This window comes from Anolis sagrei, chromosome 4, assembly GCF_037176765.1.
Source record: "Anolis sagrei isolate rAnoSag1 chromosome 4, rAnoSag1.mat, whole genome shotgun sequence".
Classification (NCBI taxonomy): Eukaryota; Metazoa; Chordata; class Lepidosauria; order Squamata; family Dactyloidae; genus Anolis; species Anolis sagrei.
Window position 1 is genome coordinate 135,831,687 of NC_090024.1, and position 23,117 is coordinate 135,854,803.

The window sequence follows — 23,117 nt, forward strand, 5'->3', positions numbered from 1 at the left end:
CATGGGGTGGGGGTAGTTAAAAAAACCTAAAGTTGGAAGATATTCTTTATGTTAGTTTCTGCTCCAGTTATATTTAGATGTACCAAATGTACCTTGTTGTTCATTCTGGATTTGTAAGAAGAGTATTTTCTTTTTTCCAGTTACTTGACACTCAACATTTGGGCTCCCTGTGTACTGAATAACTGCTTTCTCCCCTGGTAGTCTTTCACTTGCTAGATGGTTTCAAACTTCATAGGATAGCAAATATGGGGATAGCCCCATTATATATTGTTTAAAAACAGCACCTTATGATTTCCCAACATAGACAAAGGAGTGTTGGCAATCAATGAGAGGCATGAATTCATTAAAATAGGCGATAACACAACGACACTATTTTTAGAAGACAAACCAGAAATGTATAACAGGACAGTGCAATAATGAATATAGTTTTAAATGTCTATTTATGTTTTACCTGATTTATTTCAATATTTTATATTCATACATTTGACTGTTGTTTAACTTTGTATTATGTTTGTAACATGTTGGAAGACACTTTGGGTCCCCATTGTGAGAGAAAAGCGGCATATAAATAAAGATTATTATTATTATTATTATTATTATTATTATTATTATTATTATGTTTCAGAAAGCCTATGTGTGTTTAAAAAAATGAACGTTCGCTCAGATTCATTATTATTATATGGACTATGTTCAAACTAACATGCACATCATATAGCTGTCCTATAACACCCAGGTGTTCATTTTAGTAGACTTATGCAAGAGTATATACAGTAGGCTTGAAAGTCAGTGAACAATATCTGATAAATCCTACAAGTGAGCTGACAGAAGGATAAGTAGGATAAATTGACAGGCTTCAGTATATACAATATCTCAGTATCTCTCTCCCCAATTTGTAATACACCAATTGGGTTGTGTATCCTAGCACTTCTTAAAAACCAAGAGTTCCTTGCGGTTCACTGGTGTATAATGATCCAAGTACTTATCTTCATTTGAACAGCTGATGGGGGGATGTAAACATATGGGGCCATGAACATGCAGGGGGCTAAATGGAAGCACAAAAGGAAAGCAATTCCCATGAGAACTCTCTCCAAGCATTCCTAATCCTTTGTTCTCATTTCCTTTGTATTACTGAAAGGAAACATAGCTTAAAACTACACAGTGGGCAGCAGCACGTTGCAGGCAACTGATGCAAAAGGGAAAGGCAGTTCAAGAGGACATACCTGCAGGCATCAGACATGAGGGAGAGGAGAGGCAACAGAAAATCTGCTTGTGCACACTTTATTATATCCACATCAGTGCTGCGATTTTGGCAAAATGCTTGAGATGCAGTGCATCTTGGAGCATCATAAGAAAAAAAGAAAAGAAAACTTCCAGTGGATGTTCCTACCATACCTTTGGCAGTTCTCTTCAATCCGCATTAACCAAACCTTTCTGGATTCCATGGGACCATTTCCTGGGACGGAGAGCTCAGTATATAGACTCTCCTTGAGGTGTGCGATTTTTAACACCACTTCCTTACTCTGGAGCTGTTTGGAAAGGCCCTCAGTCTAACTCACCTTACAGAGTTGGTTTTAGGATTAAAAAGCAGGTATGTACAAATGAGTGTGTAAAAGAATGTAATGCCTCCAGGAAATAATGGAAATGAAAATAAGAAACACATCATTACAAACAAAAAAACCAAACTCCATGATTTGTTTTAAAGAAATCTATGTATATCAATGCTTTTAAGAATATATTCCTTCAACCCCAGCCAAATGCAGTTACCTATGAGTTTTATCATTTTTACTACCTTGGGGCCTAACTAATATTTTTAGTATTTTTGGTAATATTTTACCATCTAGGGATGGTAAGCCTTGACTTTCCAAGGGATGTTGAGAACAATGAAATAGTTTTTCATCCCTTAGATTCAAGATAATCCGGAATCTTTTTCTCTGCTCTGATGGGAAACTGAACAGATTTCCCACAAAAACTGTGTAGTTTGCTCAGAAAATTGGAAACCACACAGCCTCACCTGTTAACTATGCAGCTTTCCCTGCAAACTGCACAGCTTTCCGAATTATAAAGATATTCCACAACATTTAAAGTCTGGTAATTTGTTTCCAGATGACTATTAAAAAATAGTACACAACAATAATAATTTTCAACAAAAATGTTGCATAGAATTTCACAGTCTGGCACAAAAAAATGTGCTATGTTGCTCTTTTCTATATTACAAATAGGAATAATATACAGCAAACACACATGCTTATTTTGTGTGCAAGATTGTTGCACTTTGTGCAACTTAGAAGGGGGATTTTGTTGGACAGAATTGATATTTTCTTTTTTATTATTTTTTAAGATAAACAATTTAATTTAGAATTAAAGACGACTGTTTTCTATGTTAAAACAGCAACATTTCACATGAAAATGTTTAACATTAAACAAAAATGTCTCTTTTTTGCCAAAGATTTGCTGGATTTTCTGATTTTCTGTTGTTGTGCAACTTGGCTGTTTTCTATGTAAAAAAAGCACTATATAACAATAAAATGTTGTACAATAAAATTATGCAGAAAGGTTGTATTAAAAAAACTATGTACCTTTAGTCCAAGATTTTTAGATTTATTGCAATGTTGTATAAGACAAGATTAGGAGTTTGAAATACAAACAGAAATATTGCACAACAAAATCTTACAACACAAAAATACTGTATAGAAAATTCCGCTTGTGATTTAATTGTACATTTAAACTACTTGAGGTTAAAGGTTTAATCATCCCAAATATCTTTTCCCACTGCATAACATTTGAGTTATGCATATTCTAAATCAACCAAACATACAATCACAATGTGCTGTTTGTATGGAGGTGTAGTGTGCTCTTCAGTTTGCATTTTATACATTTTCCCGTAAGTACAGATTTAAAAAACCAATGTAAAAATGTGAGATTTTTTTCTCAAATCCATCAAGGGGGCTCAGCTGCTCTGAGTCCCTGTGGGGGTCAGAAGGGCAGTGTTGTACTCCAGAGCAGGAACACCTCTGACTTGAAACACCACACCAGCTTGGTAAAATCAGTAAGCTGTTTATTGTAGAATATATGTAGCCAAAGCAGTCGAAATAGTAAAACAGTAAAAGTCCAAAATTCAAGATAATTCATAAACTTTAAAAGGAAACTAGTAGGGCTGGGCGGTTTCGTTTCGTTAATTCGTAATTCGTTAATAATTCGTTAATTTTTTCAATTACAAAACGATAACGAACCATTCTGGAGCAATTTTTTAAAAAACGAATTTTTAAATACGTTTTGTAAATGCTTTGTATTTCGTTATTGTATTCGTTCCGTTATTGTTCTGAGGTCGTTTCGTTATTATTTCCGCATGTCTGGGGCAAGTTTTTTGTTTAATTAGTGAAAAAAAATTATAATATCACACCAACAGTCAACAACAGAGGGAGAGGGAAGCTTCAGAAGTTTTTGGAGGTTTTTTAGCGTATTTCGCGGTCGCGTCCGCCATTAACGAATCGATTCGTTATTGTTTCGGAAATCGATTCGTTAATGTTTTGTAATTTTTTTCACATTTACGAAATTTCGTAAATATCAAACTTTTTAAAAGGAAAATTTTGTAATTATTTTAAATAACAAAACACAAAAACCCCCAAAAAACGAATCGATTTTAGAAACAAATTTTTCCGTTGTTACCCAGGCATAGAAACTAGGTCCATGAGTACATAGAAATCCATGAAGCAAGGTACTTGAAACATGGAACAAAACAGCAGGAACAATCAGGCAAAAACTCAGACTTGGCAACAACTTGATACATGAAACATAGAGCACTTGAAAACAAAACCGGCATGAATTAAAGGCGTTGACTCGACTAAGACACTAGTCTCTCATGAATCATTATAAATCTTTTCCAAAGGCAGAAACTGACAGAAAAGTGTTCTTTCTCACGTTCCCACTAGACAACGGTTTGTTATCTTTCTTTTGTTGTAGACAAGCAGAACACCTAGATTCTGAAAATTCTGTCTCTGTTTACTTAAACTTTGTTTTCTGTCCAAGGTTTCACTATCATCTCCTTCTGCACCTGGCAAAGCAATCTTATCATCATTTTCAGGCTGCTGCTTTGAGAAAAACAATTAAAGGTCTTTCACAGGAATGTGACCTTGCTCAGGTTTCTCTCCTGAACTTAACTCTGGCCCAGAAAAACCTGCATCCTCAGGTCCATCATCAGGAACATCATTCCCATCCCCATTATGCACATCAACATGAACATCATTTCTAACATGAACATTATCATGAGCATCAGACACAATCACAGGCTGAACAAGCTGACATACAACAGGAAGGGTTTGCTTACTTCCCATGCTTTGTGAATTAGTGTAGAGATACCAAATATCATGGGCCACCCCTACCTGTTTATTTGTTTTTCTTCTTTTTGTTCAACACTTGTACTTTTTGCCTAGTTCTCCTTGTATCAGTTAGGGTGTTCTCTAAAATAAGCTCATACCTACCCAAATGCTACCTGCTTCTTTCAGGAAACTCAGTTTAAATCACTTTTGATCAGATTTGTGAAACTTTGAGCAAAACCCTTCCTGCCAACCTCTGTGAGGTACAAGCCATTCCTTGCCAGAGGCCCAACTTCATTATGGCTCAGAACATGGTGCAGGAAGCGAAATCATACCTGTCAGCACCATCTATGAAGCCAGAAATTCACTTCGATTACCCTTCTATCCCTTCCTGGGATGTCCATGAATTGGGAGGAGAGACAAAATGATGACCTGAGCATCAAAGTCCTTAAGTTTCCTACACATAGCCTCATGATCCCATGTGATCTTCCAAAGCCTACATCTTGCATCTACATCTTACATCTATCATTGGTTCCCACATGGACCAAAAGGAAAGGCTAATGCTTGAGGGCTTTGTCAACTTCCCTGTTACATCTCATGTTTTTATGCCAAGGAGATGGCACACTTCTTCAGTCATCCTATCAGGTCTAATAAACCACTGCTTCTTAAAAACAGTATAAAGTATAAATATAAAGAAGACTTTATAAACAATTTAATGGTCTGTAAAGTAAATAGAAAAAGAAAAGCTTGGAATGATGAAAGAACCTCTCGGGAGTAGTTACCAACATGGAGCTATGGTCATGGAATTCCGCTACTTCATCATACTTGGGCAAATTGCTCCTTTGAAGCACTTTGGGGGGAGGCTGCTGAGTATCACCCCATTTACGCTCCAAGTGCTGAGGACATGGTGCAAGACGCTTCCTCAATAACTACGGAGAGGTATGTGGGTTTTGGGTAGCTTCAATGGAGCTACCTACATTTTTGGTGCCTTTTCCCCCATCTGATGGGGGAAAGGCCAATGTGGCAATGTGCATTGCCACCCTTTCCCTCATCTGATGGGGACAGGGTGCAAAGACACCTTGTTCTGTTGTCCCTGTACTGTACGATGGGAGAAGGAGGGAGGGTGCATGGGGCATCATGAGGCGCCATGTGCTACTGCAGGTGAAAAATGAAAGTTTCATTTTCAAAAATGAAAATGAGTGAACTGGAATGCCATTATGTCAGTGAGAACCTTTGTGTAAATATCTGTGAGAGCATTCATTCATATATTATATAGTTTATATATACACACAAAGGCATGCAAACACACCAACATAGTTCGGAGAAAAGGTGACTTGCAAGACATATTGGCTTCTTTGATCAGGGTTGTCTCAGAATATAATAAACAGGAGAGGGGTGTCAAATGCAGCTAGGAGTTATACCAGATTCTGTGTAGCAATTCCACATTTATAATGTTCATTTTTAAACTGTGGATGAAATTCTTCAGTGAGCCTCCTTCCTACTTCTATTAATGAAATCCCAGTCACATACACCATTCTGTTTACATTTCTATTGCTGTTTCCCCTTTCACTTGTTGCCACCTGCTATCTTGCCACTCTAAAGCCAATGAGCAAGTAAGTGGTCATAGCTGCTCCTTCTTTTATTCACCAGTCTTTGTCTTACTTATCAATCAAAGGCCTCTAAGAACTACTTATTCTCCCTTCAGGCAGAATAATTCAGGATGCACTATTTTCCAAAATGGTGTTGGTTCTGAAAGCCAAAGTCAAATGATCCAAAATTATCAGTCAATGTTGTTAAAAACGAACTCTAATATGCAAGATTTAATCCAAAAATACATGTGGCAAGTTAGATTCTCCCAGGCCCAGTTGTTGCTCACACATCCCAGCAAAACCAGACAGTTCATTCCCAATACTGAGTCTAAGTTATCCAGTAGGCTATAAGTCACTGCTGCCAGTAATCTCAGACTAGATAGAGGCATTGAACCTCAAACTTGAAAATTATTGGTGAAACTTTTTTTCTGATTATATTAATAGAAAAGTAAAGGTTTTCCCTGACTAAGTCTAGTCGTGTTCGACTCGGGGTGTGTGGGTGCTCATCTCCATTTCTAAGCTGAAAAGCTGGTGTTGTCCATAGACACCTCCAAGGTCAAGTGGCCAGCATGACTGCATGGAGTGCTGTTACCATCCCGCAGAAGCAGTATCTATTGATCTACTCACATTTGCATGTTTTCTAACTGCTAGGTTGAGAGAAGCTGGGCCTAACAGAGGGAGTTAACCCCGTTTCCCGGATTTGAGCCGCCAACCTTTCAGTCAGCAAGTTCAGCAGCTCAGTGGTTTAACCCTCTGTGCCACCAGAGGGTCTTATTAATAGAAAACATTGTAGTTAAAAGCTGATCAAGTACCTAATTACAGGAGTAAAGGATCAAAATTGTCTCAAAGCTTCGCTGAGTTACCTTGCATTTTAAAAGAGGTAATCAATCACCTTCCACTGATTTTGGTGATCAACCAGGGTGCTTATTTCAGTTTCAGCATTTTAGTTATAGATAGTACTCTTCTTCGGGCTTTAATGTATTTCAAAATCTCAATCGTTAATTTGTGTATAAATCCCCTGTCCGACACACCAGAAAGGGTAGTTGCGGCAGCGCGCATTCCCTCTATCTGCCATTGTGCTAAGGCTGGTTCTCCCCAGCAGCATCTGTCCTTGACGCACCCCAGATGCAAGTTTGGCTGGCTGACCAATCAGTAGGAAGCTGCCAAGCTCTCTCTAATTGACCAGAAGGGGGTGGACCTGAGTGAAAACATCAGTGACACTGAACTTATCCTCAGCTTCTTACAACTATTTGAGACGAACGGATAGAATTTTGCAAAACTACAAAATATATGTCATTGACAGGATGATAAATAAGATGAAAGAAATGTCAATTATGACTGATGACCAAGGAAAATACAAGCCCTATTATACTAATTTCTCACCTGCTCACTTGCTTTGTTGTCATCCAAACACTCCGGAAGGTTTTGGGAAGCAGAAGAGCTATTGTTGTTCACAGCTATGTTTGGATCCGCCATGGAAAAAACAGGAATGAGAGGTCGAAGAAATCTGAACTCACTGCTCAGGGATCCATTGGTTAAACACACATCATATTGATAATTCCTGGAAAGTGATCCACTCTGAGAATCGGTACAGTTCTCTGGAATGGCAGGTGGAAAGTAGGGAGGAGCAACGATAAAACTGCTTCCATGGTCTTTCTTGCACATCTTGATACCAATAAAGGAAACAATGCAAAGGAGGAACACAAAAGAGACAGATGCCAGGCAAATCACCAAATACATAGTCAAGGTTCCCTCATCTTCAGGGTCCTGCTGACGGACATCCACCACCTTCAAGTAAGGATCAGAAAAGCCATCAACCAGAAGAATATTGAGCATTGCAGTGCTGGTCTGAGGAGGGACACCATTGTCTCTGACTGCAATAACAAGCCTCTGTTTGTTGGTATCTTTCTCAGTGAGTTGTCTTCTGGTTTTCAGTTCTCCATTCTGGGCTCCAATGCTGAAAAGACCAGGGTCTGTGGCCTTCAGGAGTTCAAAGGAGAGCCAAGAGTTCTGACCAGAATCTCCATCCACAGCCACCACTTTGGTGATCAGGTAGCCAGCCTCTGCCATCTTGGGAAGCAGCTCATTGCAGGGGGATGTACTGTTTTGAAGGGGATACAGGAAGAAGGGAGCATTGTCATTTTCATCTGTGACAATGACATGAACAATTACATCTGAGCTCATGGGCGGATTACCACTGTCCGTTGTCTTCACTGTGACTTTGAAATCTTTAATTTTCTCATAGTCTAGAGATCGAAGGGCATACATGTTTCCTGTTTCAGAGTTGATGGAGATGTAAGAGGCTACGGGACCACCACCAATATTCCCAGGTAAAAGAGAGTAGGACAGTTTGCCATTCTGTTCTGTATCCAGATCAACAGCCTGAACTGACCCAATAAGTAGTCCTGGAATGTTATTTTCTTGTATCCACATTTCAAACAAAGACTTTTCAAATACTGGAGCATTGTCATTGACATCTGAGATCTGCACATGAATAATTCTTGTTGAGGTGAGCCTAGGAGATCCACGATCAATTGCTGTGATGGTGACATTGTATTCTGCAACCTTCTCTCTGTCCAGGGCACTTTGAATTAGAAGCTGGTAAAAGTTATTTGTAGTAACTTTTAATACAAAGGGCAAATTCATATCCAGAGAACAAAGAGTTTGGCCATTGTCTCCAGAGTCTTGGTCTTTGACACTAAAAAGGACAACGAGTGTCTCAAGTGGAGAATCCTCTGGCAAAGGGCTGTTGATTGATATGACTGAAACTTCTGGGGCATTGTCATTCATATCCTCAACTTCCACCAGGACCTTGCAGTGCCCTGAAAGACCACCTCCATCTGTTGCTTTAATAGTCATTTCATAATTGGTTTCTTTTTCATAATCTATTTCTCCCAAAACAGTGATTTCTCCAGTCATTTCATTCAAATTGAACAAATTATGAATTTTTTCAGGTATTCGATAGAATGAGTAGGTGATTTGAGCATTTGATCCAAAATCCAAATCTCTGGCTTCTACTCTCAATACCAAAGTATCCCTTGGACAGTTTTCCTTCAATATTGCTTTGTACTCAGACTGAGTAAATTCAGGAAAGTTATCATTATTATCCAGAACATTAACATTAATTTGAATTGTGCCCATTCTCTGGGGTACTCCTCCATCAACAGCTGTAAGTGTCAGCTCCAAATGTGGCTCTTTCTCTCTGTCCAGTGCTTTCTCTAGGATGAGATCTACATATTTGCTTCCATCAGTATTGCTTTCCAGACCTAGGTGAAAATATTCATTGGGACTGAGGGTGTAGTTTTGGATGCTGTTTTCTCCCAGGTCCTCATCCCGGGCAGATTCCAAGGGGAATCTTGTCTTTGTGGGAACGTTCTCGGGAATTTCAAACTGGAAAACATTTTTAAAGAATTTTGGAGCATTGTCATTAACATCCTCTACCTTTATTTCAACACTATAAATCTTCAGAGGGTTTTGGAGCACAATTTGAGAGACAAGTAAACAGGGTTCTGTCTGTCCACATAAAGTTTCTCTATCTATTTTGTCATTTATAAGCAGATTTCCAGAGTGGGTATCAAGGCGGAAATACTGCTTAGAGGTTTCAGATACTAGCTGGGCTCTGCGAGCAGAGAGCTCCCTGACTCCCAGTTTCAAATCCTTCAAGACGTTAGCCACAAGAGAGCCAGTTTTCTTCTCTTCAGGCACAGAATAATGGATTGAGACACACAGTACATCTGTAACACAAAGGAATAGTAAAAAGCACAGACCTTGTTGATTCTTGAAGTAGTCTTCCATGGTTCACACCTCTTGCTCTCAATCCTTTTTGTTTCAATTTCTGATGCAAATGTAAAGACTTTGTCTGATGAAGAAATTAATTTTCTTCTGCTAATTGGAGTAATCCACTGAACATGATCTTTTTTCATACAAAGGTTAGCGATCCCCCTTCTGGAATAATTCTGCCCACAGTTCTCTGTGAATTGCTTTGCACATGAAAATTCTGTTTTCAGTTATCTATTGGCCTATATTGCCACCCTGTGGCTGAATGTTGCTGCAGCCATTAGGACTCCTTATTTCTCACTGAACACAGTGTACAATAACCTTAATTTAAAAGTTTTGGATAGCGGGTTAACCACTCTTCCTTCCAGCTGATTTGTACCAGAAAGCTTCTGAATAATCACATATGAGCCTTGTGCTATAATTTGAGTTGAATGAAACAAAATCTTTGTCCAGAACCTGGAAACACCCACATACACCGAATACCAAACAATTTTATTGATTAGCCAGTTGGCCTTATGAAAACAGACAGTGCAAACACAACATACAACATACAATTTGTTCTCTTAAAATAAAATACAAATATACAGGTGTATGTTAGCTTGAAACCAATGTAGCTTACATGAAGATATATGCATCAACTATCCTCGTCTCCCCTACATTGCACCCCAATCAGATCTATGTACTCCGATCTCCTTTTAGCAGCTTTAAACAAATAAAGGGCATCTACATACACATTTGTTATTTCCTGTTAATCTTTTGATCTGAAGACTTACAATTTTTCAGTTTTATAATTGACAGATATAGAATAATGATGCGGGGCCTTTTTTCACTTTACCAGGAAAAAGCAAATATGTTGCCTTGGTTATTATGCTCAATGTGTGTTCAACAACTTGAACAAAATGAATCAGCAGCTCTTGAATATTGCTTTCATGTAACTAAACATTGTAGAAAGACACTTCCATCTCTTGAATGTGTCACTGACATTAGGAATATTAATAATTGTCATAGAAGTGAATTAGGGGAAAACCCCTCTGGGTGGCTGTAGTGATGGTTCTATACTCAGAGACATGTTCTCTGTCCAGAACTGCTGAGTCACAAGCTGGAAGCAATTGTTCTCAATGACACTTAGTACAACAGGCAGGTCTGCCTCAGTAGTACAAAGAAATCCTGCTATGGCTTACACACAGTTTCTTTCTGGGACACAGAAGAGGAATGCCACAGCATCTACAAAAGAGTGTTTTGGAAATAGACCAGCGCTATATGCTTTAGTCACCTCCAGAACTGTCATTCTAATCCGCAACCTCTACAATGATTTTGTAGTGAGCAGAGAATCCTCTCCTATAGGTAGCTCTGCCCACTTCAATTGTTGCTATAATGTTCAAGTTAGCCAGTGTGAATGATATGAACACTACAAATATTAGATATCTGCATAGAAACAAAATCTTTCCTATTTATTGCAGTTGTTGGTGCTTGAGACCAAGGCATCCAATGTGATCTTTTTTTCATCAGTTTCCCTTCACATAGAAAAGTGTCAAACAGAGAAAATGTATTGTTAACCTTCAGAACAGATTATTAGACATCTATTAAGCATCTCTTCATCCACAAATATTCATCTCCAATATCAGTTATGTATACTATTGTTGTGCATACTATTGGAGGCTGTAGTGGCACAGAGGGTTAAACCACTGAGCTGTTGAATTTGCTGACCAAAAGGTTGGTGGTTCAAATCTGGAAAACGGGAGTAAGATCTCGCTGTTAGCCCCAGCTTCTGTCAATCTAGCAGTTCAACAACATGCAAATGTGAGTAGATCAATATGTACCGCTTCAGTGGGAAGATAATAGCACTCATGCTGGCCACATTACCTTGGAGGTGTCTATAGATGCCAGCTCTTTGGCTTAGGAATGGAGATGAGCACCACCACGCACAGTCAGACACAACTAGACTTAATGCCAAGAGAAAACCTTTACCTTTTATACTATTGTTATGATGGTTTTGCACATCTGTTCCATATTGTTCATAAGGAGTAAATGTATTTTTGTCTGAATCTGAGCCCTTTCCAGAAGAGGTTATATATTCACTTGAGTCTTCTCAGATAATCTGAAAAGATCTGATTTGAAAAATTAGGAGAGTTATTGACAATCCCTATTACAGGTTCAGTCCTGTGCTACTATGGTGGCACAGGACTGAATGATTTGAATAGACTTATCCTTCAGCTAACCAGAGATTATTGGACTATTTTTTTCATGTAATAGCACATTCTTAAATTTACTTATTAGGTGTGATTTTTTTTTTTGGTAACGTTTAGAGTCTAACAAGCTCACACAGCAACTACCTCCTTGCAGTCCACTTTCAAATCTTTTAGAAACCATGTTTATCACATTTCATCAATAATATTTGCCACAGTGTGATAGTAGCACCCCCATTTTTGGAGTGGCAAATTTGATATTTGTGTGTTCCTTGCATAAGAGTTACAGAGCTATTTGGAGCTGATTCCACCTTCCTTTCTTCTGTCTCTGAAGGCAAAGCAGTTTAAAAACTATAACACTGACATCTCTGGAACTCCAGTCTTCCCTCCTTCCTCCTGTTTCCTTCCTCCAAAGAGCATCATTTCAGATTTTGTAAATGGCCTTGTCTTCAGAGGAAGGAGGGAATTCTATAGACCTCATTATATATATTTAGAAATTGCCTTGCTTTTGGAGAATGAAGGGTGAATCAGACCCAAATGGCCCTGCAGTTTAAAAAACAATAAAAACAAACAGAAACTGACTAGTTGTTTTGAGGCTGGATCATCTCTCCTCTTTCTCCCCTTTGAGAAATAAGGCATTTAATTTTTGTGAAGCAAAACCCACAGAAAATAGAGAATCAAAGGCAGATGTCCCCCCCCCCCTTTTTTTTTTTTTTTTTTTTTTTTGTGCAGGGGCATCAACAAGTTTGAAATTCTTGATTTTTTTTATATACCGGTATATGTTGCCTGCTTGGTTTCCATTGTAAGAGGCCTTTGTTTCTATTTGTTTTCAGTGCAGTTAAGTTAGAACAGAACCTTGCAGCTGATGTCTAGGGCTCTGGATTTTCCAAACCTTTTCAATCAACTGTCCAAAAGATGGTGGAAGATCCTCATCCATTTTGTGTCCTGGCTTTCAGTGGGGTTCCCCCGATCCATTTCGACTAAACTTTTCCAGCCTGCTGACCCAAGGGGAAAGGCCAGCCCAGTAACTTATTTTATTTTTAAAGGCTTTTTAAAAGGGGTTTTTTTTGTGTCCCAGTGCCCTGCTGGAAAGTCCAGCAGGGCATGTGGACACCCCACCCCCCAGAAAAGCACGTACTTTCTGGATGTGGGTGGACTAGAAGCCGGGAACAATCGTGTTTTTAAAATGCAATTTTCCCAGGTTAAAGGGATATCTGGAACCACACTGGGTTGTTTCAGAATTTTATAAATAGAGAAAAATCCAATATAGCTAGGTGTTATACCAAAATTTGTGGACAATTCCACATTCGTAGCATTCATATTTTATTGTTTTTTATTTTATTGTGACTGTGGATACAACCTTCAATGAGTCTCTTCCCTACCTACTATTAATGAAATATGAGACACAGACAGCATTCTCTCTATATTGCTATTGCTGTTTCGCCTTTCCATTGTTTTCACCTTCTATCTTATCAGTCTAAAAGCCAGTGAGCAAGTAATTGGTTCCTCACTCTTTTCTTCATCGGTGTTTGTCGTATTTCTCAATCTAGACTTCTGAGAAATGAACTGAAGACTACTTATTATCTCTTCATTTAGGCCATGCCAGGTAGACGCTACCTAATGCATTACTTTCTAAAATGGTCTCTGGCTCTGGAAACCATCTGGAAAGTTAAACACTGTTAACAAAAACCTTAAAATACAAGGTGTAATCCTAGATCACTTGCTGCAAAGTTGTCTGTTAGAATCTCACATGAAAGGTTTTATGGAGTAAAGATTTAAAAGGAAGAATATAAACCGTGAGCATTTGCTGATGATTTGGTGATTACTTAAAAAAAAATTTAAATGAATGTAAGTTTTCATGAGAAAGTTAAAAGATTTTGGAACTTTAGCTGGATTTAAAATGAATACACAGAAAACAAAGGTTTTAACCAAACATTGGATATAAAAGATCAGGAAAAAATTGTCAGGTTTAACAAGTTTTAAAATAGAAAAAGATATGAAGTGTCACTTTGATGAATTGAAATAGATTACTGTTTCAAAATAACTGAAAACTTATAGATAGATATTTTAAGACCTATTATGGCGGGATAAGTTACAATTGTCATTATTAGGCCAACTTTCTGTGATAAAAATGAATGTATTGCCAAAGATTTTGTTTATTTTTCAAACAATTCCTGTGATAGAAACAGATAAACCATTTAAACAATGGCAAAAGGATATATCTAAATTTGTACAGCAGGGGAAGAAGCCAAGAATTAAATTTAAGGTGTTTCAAGATGCATAAGAATGTGGTGAGCTAGGTGCACATGATCTGAAACTTTATTTTGTTGCTTGTTGTTTAGTTTGAATAAAAGACTAGAATTTGTTGAATAACACAAACTTATTGGATGTAGAAGGACATGATTTAAGGTATAGTTGGCATGGTTACATGTGGTATGACAAAATGAAAGAGAATGTGGACTTTTAAATCATTATGTTAGACATGCTTTGTTATGAATATGGGAGATATATTGATCAAACTTATGCCAAAGATGTGGGTATCTGTGCAAGAAGCATTCTATAGAAAAGACACACAAGGCAAGAAGAAATGATTAACCTACCAAGACCTTTTAGAAAATGTACAAGAGTTAAAACAAGAGCACAACTGATTGCAGAGGGTTTTGGTTTTCAGTGATATTTTTATTTATAGTTAGAGCAATATTTAGGTAAGACATTATTTGATTTTGAACTGAGTAAATCAGAATTTGAATTGCAATTGTGTACTACTGATGAACATTTAATTGCTAAGATGTGTAAAATGTTATGAAATGGGAATTGACAGAGGAACACGCTAAAGAATGAATTATTAAGTAAGCACAAAATGTTCGGCACAATATACTGTCAGATCTATGGGGGAAATGTGGAATAAAGGGTGAAAATTGACATTATGTTGCAATTTAAAAGAGAATTTCCATAAAACAATGCACTGATGGTATACAACTCTTGAAAAGCTCTCTAAAATGTTTAAAGAGGTTTCCAAGATTTATTGAAAATTTAATCAACAGGTAGAGTCATTTTACCATATGTGGTGGACATGTAATTATGTCAAGAAATACTGGATTAAAATCTATAAATTAAGTGAGAAATTTTTGGGGGAAAGTATCCAGTTAAAATTTGAGACTTGGACTGATTGATGTTAATAACTATGGTAGACTGTTGCAATATATGATCACAGGAGCAAGATTGTTCCATGAGCGATTCAACAATACCAACAACAGAAACTGGATGATAAAAATGATGGAGATGAATAAACTAGCTTGTTTAGTAAAAGAAGAGATATTAGGAAAAAATTGAATGCTTGGAAAAATTTTATTGACATTTTGCATGAAGAAGTAAAAAACTTACCAATTTTAAGTTTTAAAAACTAATTTGAAAAGTGTTTTTGCTCGAGAAAAGAGTCAACACTAAAAAATAAAACCCAAACGGTGATGGCTATCTTATTCTTTGTAGCAGAATGAAGATATATTGGAAGTCAGCTACTTTTCTCTTTCCTTTTTATTGACTTTCTTTGCTCTATGTTTCTTTATGCTTTCTCTCTTTTTCTTAGCACATTTTATATTTTAATTCTATACTGATCTTAATTCTGTATTAAAGGAGGGCTTCCTTCAGTAAAGGAGTACCGATTGAACTAAGGAAGACCAAGGAACTCTGGAATAAGGATGGTTCAGCAGTAAAACAGAACTGATTCTCAACTTCTTACAACTATTTGAGATCAAAATGTTGGATATTACAAAACTACATCTTTAACAAAATATATTTTATTGTCAGGATAATTAATAAGAATAAAGAAATATCAATTATGACTGATGACCAAGGAAAATGCATACCCCCATGATACTAATCACTCACCTGGTCCTTGAATGTGTTGTCTTCTGAATGATCAGTATGGTCTTGGGAAACAGAAGCGGTGTTATGGTTCACAGCAATATTTGGATCCGCCACAGAAAAAACAGGAATGAGAGGGCGGAGAAATCTAAAATCACTGGTCAGCGATCCATTGGTTAAACACACATCATATTGATAATTCCTGGAAAGTGAGCCACTCTGAGAATCGGTACAGTTCTCCGGAATAGCAGGTGGAAAGTGAGGAGGGGCGGCAATAAAACTGCTTCCATGGTCTTTCTTGCACATTTTGATCCCAACAAAGGCAATGATGCAAAGTAGAAACACAAAAGAGACAGATGCCAGGCAGATCACCAAGTACATGGTCAGGGTTCCCTCATCTTCAGGTTCCTGATGACGGACATCCACCACCTTCAAGTAAGGATCAGAAAAGCCATCCACCAGAAGAATATTGAGCATTGCAGTGCTGGTCTGAGGAGGGACACCATTGTCTCTGACTGCAATAACAAGCCTCTGTTTGTTGGTGTCTCTCTCAGTGAGTGGTCTCCTGGTTTTCACTTCTCCATTCTGGGCTCCTATGCTGAAAAGACCAGGGTCTGTGGCCTTCAGCAGTTCATAGGAGAGCCAAGAGTTCTGACCAGAATCTCCATCCACAGCCACCACTTTGGTGATCAGGTAGCCAGCCTCCGCCATCTTGGGAAGCAGCTCATTGCAGGGGAATGTGCTGTTCTGAAGGGGATACAGGAAGAAGGGAGTGTTGTCATTTTCATCTGTGATAGTGATGTGAACAATAACATCTGAGCTCAGAGGGGGAGTGCCACTGTCAGTTGCCTTTACTGTGACTTTGAAATCTTTAATTTTCTCATAGTCCAGAGATCGAAGGGCATACATGTTTCCGGTTTCAGAGTTAATAGAGATGTAAGAGGTCACAGGCCCACCACCAATATCCTCAGGAAAAAGAGAGTAGGCCAGTTTGGCATTCTGCTCTGTATCCAAATCAACAGCTTGGACTGAGCCAATGAGCAGTCCTGGAATATTATTTTCTTGTATTTGCATCGCAAACAAAGACTTTTCAAATACTGGGGGGTTGTCATTGACATCTGAGATCTGCACATTGATTATTCTTGTTGAGGTGAGCCTAGGTGACCCACGATCCATTGCTGTGATGGTGACATTGTATTCTGCAACCTTCTCTCTGTCCAGGGGACTTTGTATGATAAGCTGGTAAAAGTTATTTGTAGTAACTTTTAATACAAAGGGCAGGTTCATATCCACAGAACAGAAAGTTTGACCATTGTCCCCAGAGTCATGGTCTGTGACACTGAACAAGCCAACAAGTGTCTCCAAGGGAGAATTTTCTGGCAAAGGGCTGCTGATTGATATGACTGAAACTTCTGGGGTATTGTCATTCAAGTCCTCAACCTCTACAAAGACTTTGCAGTGTCCAGAAAGTCCCCCTCCATCTGTTGCTTTGATGTTCATGGCATAAATGGTTTCTTTTTCATAATCTATTTCTCCCACCACAGTTATTTCCCCACTCACTTCATTCAAATTGAACAATTTATGTATTTTTTCGGGCATTCGATGGAAGGAGTAGGTGATCTGAGCATTCGATCCAAAATCCAAATCTCTGGCTTCTACTCTAGAGACCACAGTACCCTGAGGACAATTTTCTTTTAACTTAACTTTGTATTCAGATTGAGTAAACTGGGGGGAGTTATCATTATTATCTAAAATTTTAATAGTTATTTGAACAGTTCCTGTCCTCCGTGGTATCCCTCCGTCTATAGCTGTGAGCGTCAGCACAAAGTGTGGTTCTTTCTCTCTATCTAGTGGTTTCTCCAGGATGAGATCCACATGTTCACTTCCATCCATATTGCTTTCCACATCCAAGCGGAAATGTTCATTGGGACTGAGGGTGTAGTTTTGGATGCTATTTTCTCCCAAGTCCTCATCCTGGGCACATTCCAAGGGGAATCTTGCATTAGGAAGGACATGCTCAGGAATTTCCAGTTGGAAATCACTTTTAGAAAATTTGGGAGCATTGTCATTTACATCTTCTACATTTGTTTCTACACTATAAATCTTCAGAGGGTTTTGAAGCACAATTTGTGAAAGAAGGAAACACGGTTCAGTCTGTGCGCACAAAGCCTCTCGGTCTATTTTCTCATTTATGAGCAGATTCCCAGAGTGGGTATCAAAGTGGAAAAATTGCTTATAGCTTTTGGACACTAGCTGGGCTCCCCGGGCAGAGAGTTCTTCAACTCCTAGTTTCAAATCCTTCAGTACATTTGCCACCAAAGACCCCCTTTTCTTCTCTTCGGGTACAGAATAATGAATTGAGTCACACAGTACTTCAGTCACAAAGAACAAAAGTATGAGATACAGACCTTGTTTCTTTCTGAAGCAATCTTCCATGATTTGGAAATTCTCTTTCTCCCACTCCTTTTCTCTCTCAATCTCCCTCTCCAGTTCCTGGTCCAGATATAAACCTCTGCACTATTGCCAAATTATAAGCTTTACCGATCATAAAATAAATTATGTTCTCCCCGTCCAATTGCCTTGCTGCTTTGTTCATCACAGATAAAACCTGGCCATCTCTCTCCAGGCACAGCTCTGATCAAAGCCTCCTATGGATTTCCTTATAAATGAAAATCTTGGGTTTCCTTTTTGTGTTTGACTGCATTGCCATCATGTGGCTGATTGTAGCTACAACAACTCTATTATTTTTCTTTAAATTGCACTGTATATCCATTGATAAAATATCATTTTGTTATCAGAAATTGCCTGTCAAGTTATGTTGAATTTCATGAAAATGTTACTCCATTTAAATGAGCTATAACTCAGATTTGCAGACAGGTCCAGTCAAATTATTAGACTTCTACTTTCAAACTCTGGCTGCTGCTTTAGGCATGAATCTTTGATATCCTGGAAAGGGTAGCAAATGATTGTTTTTCAAAAAGTTAAGCTCTATTAACACATGAATAAAAGGTATGGAGGAAAGCCAACATGATGTTATTATGGTTAGAAAGTTGGACTATGACTGCTTGATCATGGAAACCCACTGGGTGGGTTTGAGCAAGTCAAATTTTCTCAACTTTTGAGAAAAGTAAAAGGTCACCATAAATCAGAAATGACTTGAAGGCATACAACAACGATAAACAGTGAAAGATGGTCTTATCTTGTAAACTTCAAAAAGGAAGTGGACTGTTTCGTCATACTGGAAACAGTTTTTCAGATAGCACTCTATACCCAACCATAAAGGTAAGTGATGGATTGTTTCCAATCTCCTTGATGCCAGTAGTAAGGGAACAACATCTCCAGTGTATAAACATCAGCACATAATAATGATATATTGACTCCTATCCCATAAACCAAACTTTCCATCTGGGATAATGGCGACAATATGCCATTTATACATGCGAGTCTGGATGAAGTGTATTACCGTCTGTATAGTACTTTGACTGTGTTTTGATGTTTTGTAGTAAATAATTACTTAAGGACATATTTTATTTTGTAGTGTAGCTGTACAGTAAGAAATTCTTAACTATTCATTATATTATTCTTATATTTTTATTGAAATACATTCACTCATATGGGATTTTCAGTTTTATGAACTAAATACCTTCCCTTGCCTTGGATTTGATGAATCTTTACTAGGAAGCCTGAGGTATGACATTTGCTGTTTTTCTCAAAGTAGCAAATATTCAGCTAATCATATGTATAGAAAAAAGTTTCATGCAAAGAAATGAGTGAAAATTTCATACAATATATCATACATGTTAACAGGATATCTGAAAAATCAGAATACTATGAAAGGGAAAAGAACCACATATTTCAAGTTCTCAATTGGATTTGAGGGACTATATTGTACTTGTTGAGTTATGGTTTTTCTGGAAAGAAATAGATTAATCTAAATAATAAATATAGAAAGTTAGAGCTTCCTTTGAACTAGTGTAATAACTGATGGTAATAAACACCAGTACAGAAAGGAGAAAATCAGAGCAGATGGCAGCCAAACATGTCATCAACTGCATACTCAGGATATAGTCTTCCTCTTCTACTACCTCTTTCTTAAGGATATCCATAATTTTCATCGAAGTGTCAAACAAACTATCCACTAGAAAAAATGTGCAGAGGTGGACTACAGAAGATATCATTATTTTTAACTAACATAAGCAGATCTATATTTCTAATTCCATGGCATCATCTTTATTATTTCATTTTGGTCATCCATGATGATACAGTGTCTTTCAACGGTTGATAGAAAATTTGGGTTCTGATAAGAATCTCTATCCATGGCCATCAAGTTAGAAAACCAGGCAGACACCCTACTCCACCCAAGAAAGCAAGCCATTTGAAAGACAGCACTACTCTGAAGAGAATAAAGACTGAAATAAGCACTGATATAGTCTTGTTTTAAAAATGACAGTGGGTAGCAACTTCTGGAATCCTAGCACAACTTAAAAATGTATTTCTTGGTCAGCCATAGCCAGTTCAGATCCCATCAAAGTATATCTGAAATATAAAGTGCTTGCATTGCTTATGTAGAATCTCATTTTACTGTTCATTTTACCAGGATGTGAGATCTTTTCAGAGCACCTGGCAAACCATTTTTGTCCTCACAATGATGGATAATGTAGTGTAGTCCGCCATCTCAGTCACCTCATTATTCATCCTGAAAACCAGGTCATTTATGAATAAATTCTAACACACTAGCTGCAATACAGACTTACTTCTCGCATCCCTCCACTGAAAGAAATGACAATTTATTCCTATTACACTATGTAACAAAGTTTGAAAATGTTTCTGTTCTTGTTTTGAAAGTGGTATTTCCTGTTTAATTGTGCAGTACTTACTTCAAAAGTAGTTCATCCACTCCAAAAACTTCACTTTTGTGGCCCTACAAACAATGTTGAATTGGTTGAGACTTTATGAGATATTATTCATTCATTGAAAGCTATAGCAGTATGTGCTGCAGGAAGTCCTACAAAGTTTTGGCAGTTTAATAAACTTTTCCCATGTTTTTATGATAGAACCAATTAGGAAATGACATCTAGAACCTTGGACCAAAAATTGTGTTACAAAGTGTTATCATAGTGCTTACTGCTTTTAGCCAATTTTCAATCCATTAAAGAACTTCTTATTCTATCATATGAATGCTAAATTATTAGGAAAATATTGGAAGACTAAGTAGACAAACATCTATTTGATCATCCATGTTCACATATTTATTGTCCCTTAAAAAATCCCTTTGTTTTCATAGAATCATAGAGTTGGAAGAGACCTCATGGGCCATCCAGTCCAACCCCCTGCCAAGAAGCAGGAAAATTGCATTCAAAGAATCCCTGACAGATGGCCATCCAGCCTCTGTTTAAAAGCTTCCAAATAAGGAGCCTCCACCACACTCTGGGACAGAGAGTTCCACTGCTGAATGGCTCTCACAGTCAGGAAGTTCTTCCTCGTGTTCAGATGGAATCTCCTTTCTTGTAGTTTGAAGCCATTGTTCTGCATCCTAGTCTCCAGGGAAGCAGAAAACAAGCTTGCTCCCTCCTCCCTGTGGCTTCCTCTCACATATTTTTTAAAAGTTTTGTAAAAAGTTGGAGGGTTTGGATTTTGTTATGCAGAAGCCATGATAATTGTTTTTGGTAGAGCTTATCCTTCTAAATTCATAGTGGTTTGTTATTAGCAACATTTTACCTGAAAAAGAGTTTTGGCTTATTGGCCCATAGTTTCTCCCTAGGATCTTTTTTTCAATATGTGTGTTGCTTTGACCACTGTGCCATGGGAGGTATATTACATATTTATGTCTGTAAGGAGTAGGTCCCAGGGTACATTTGTGGAAAATTCTGTGTTGTAGCACGCGATCTGAAGGGTTGCCCTGCTCCCCATGTCAACCATGGACCTCCTGTACCCTAAGACACAATCTAGATTATGTTTCAGGCTCTCCTTCACTCCATGCATAAAGTAATACTTCTCAGGTTGCTGAAGATATATTGACAAGCAGTCAACAAGCATCACTATGTATCTTGCTTATATTGCCCTAAACTAATGTCATTTTAACAAGTGCCCTGAGCACTTACCCACATTTTCCCGAGGAAGAAAATACTTCTCTGCAACCAGTATGTTTGTGGATTGCCATTTGAGAGAACTGCTCCAGGCACAAGCTTGACTCGACATTTGAAAGAGAAGCTTTTAATAATAATTGCAAATATACTTTATTAATATTTTTATTATTCATCATTAACTAATGAACTTGTAAACCAACTATCACTTGTGCAGAAAAGATTATAGAGTCAGAATCATTCAGTAGTTTTACAAATTAATGGAGCATTTCATAGTTAAAAATCACTATATTATGACTTGCACTTTCCAAAGACTCACTCTCACACAATTATAATACTTTGATTCCACTTTAATTACTACAGCTTCATCCCATGGAATTCTCGTATTTGCAATTTATGGAGGCATTTTCAGAAATCTTAGTCAAAGTGCTCTTCTATTGCCTCAACAAGCTACAAGGCTTTTATAGGATGCCATGATGGCAACTAAAATGGTGACAAAGTGCCACTGTTCTACAGTGTGAAAGAGCAACGTTTGCTAAGAATTTTTCATGAAAATCAAAATCTATGGATGCTCAAATCAATCATATAAAATGGTGTAGTAAAATGGATTATATAAAATGGCAATCAACTTAAACGGGTTCTGGAGAGAGCCTGAGGATCTGTGAAAAGGAAGAGATTATAATAGTTTATGCCTACACATCAGCGTTGTGTTCAGTGTGTGGAAAAATCAAGGTTTAATTAAGGATTTTATTTTCAGAATGTTTTTGAGCTCTGATTAGTTAAGTCCATAGAAGGGCCATTGATATGGAGGGCTGACTATATAAGATATTTTTTCTTTCAAACAAAATATTTATTGTACTCCAAAGAAAAGAACCTTTTTAAAAGTTGTGTTGATTGCTAATACTAAAATAGTGATTTTTTAATGTTTATACTACACTAGCATGCTGTAAGAAAATGGCAATATTAGAATGTACATAGGGAATACATTTCTTATTCTCTTAGTCATGGTACAGATTGAAGATCAAAAGTGTTTGCGTATGAATAACCTACGCAAACACTATGAAATTTCTTTTGTTTGTTTCTTTGTTTATCCATTCATTTTATCCTACTTTTCTCTCAATATAGAAACTTAGGCAGCTAGTTATGCCTAAATATCAAAGTCATCTTGGAAGAAGGAATTCTCTAGTTCTCTCAAGCAATTAATGAAGGGCCCAAAGGATTGATCTTTCATTAAGAATTATGGTTTGTTTGTTTTTTAACTTTAATTGCCACTAACTTACTAGAAATTACATTAAAAAATTATCC

General features: G+C 37.5%; 1 protein-coding gene across 7 annotated transcripts in view; it reads right to left on the bottom strand.

Moving 5' to 3' along the window:
- Positions 1 to 23,117, bottom strand: part of LOC132774264 (protocadherin beta-16-like) — a 143,751-nt gene that overhangs the window by 94,200 nt on the left and 26,434 nt on the right. For 2 of the 7 annotated variants that reach the window (XM_067467729.1, XM_060774198.2), the window contains exon 1: positions 15,754 to 17,705. The exons of 4 other annotated variants lie outside the window; for them this stretch is intronic. In XM_067467729.1, coding sequence (XP_067323830.1) covers positions 15,754 to 17,622 — 1,869 coding nt within the window. In that variant the 5' untranslated portion in view covers positions 17,623 to 17,705. Of the gene's footprint in view, positions 1 to 7,285; positions 9,293 to 9,669; positions 9,897 to 15,753; positions 17,706 to 23,117 lie in introns of those variants that run through there. One more of the 7 variants, XM_067467726.1, reaches the window with a different exon arrangement.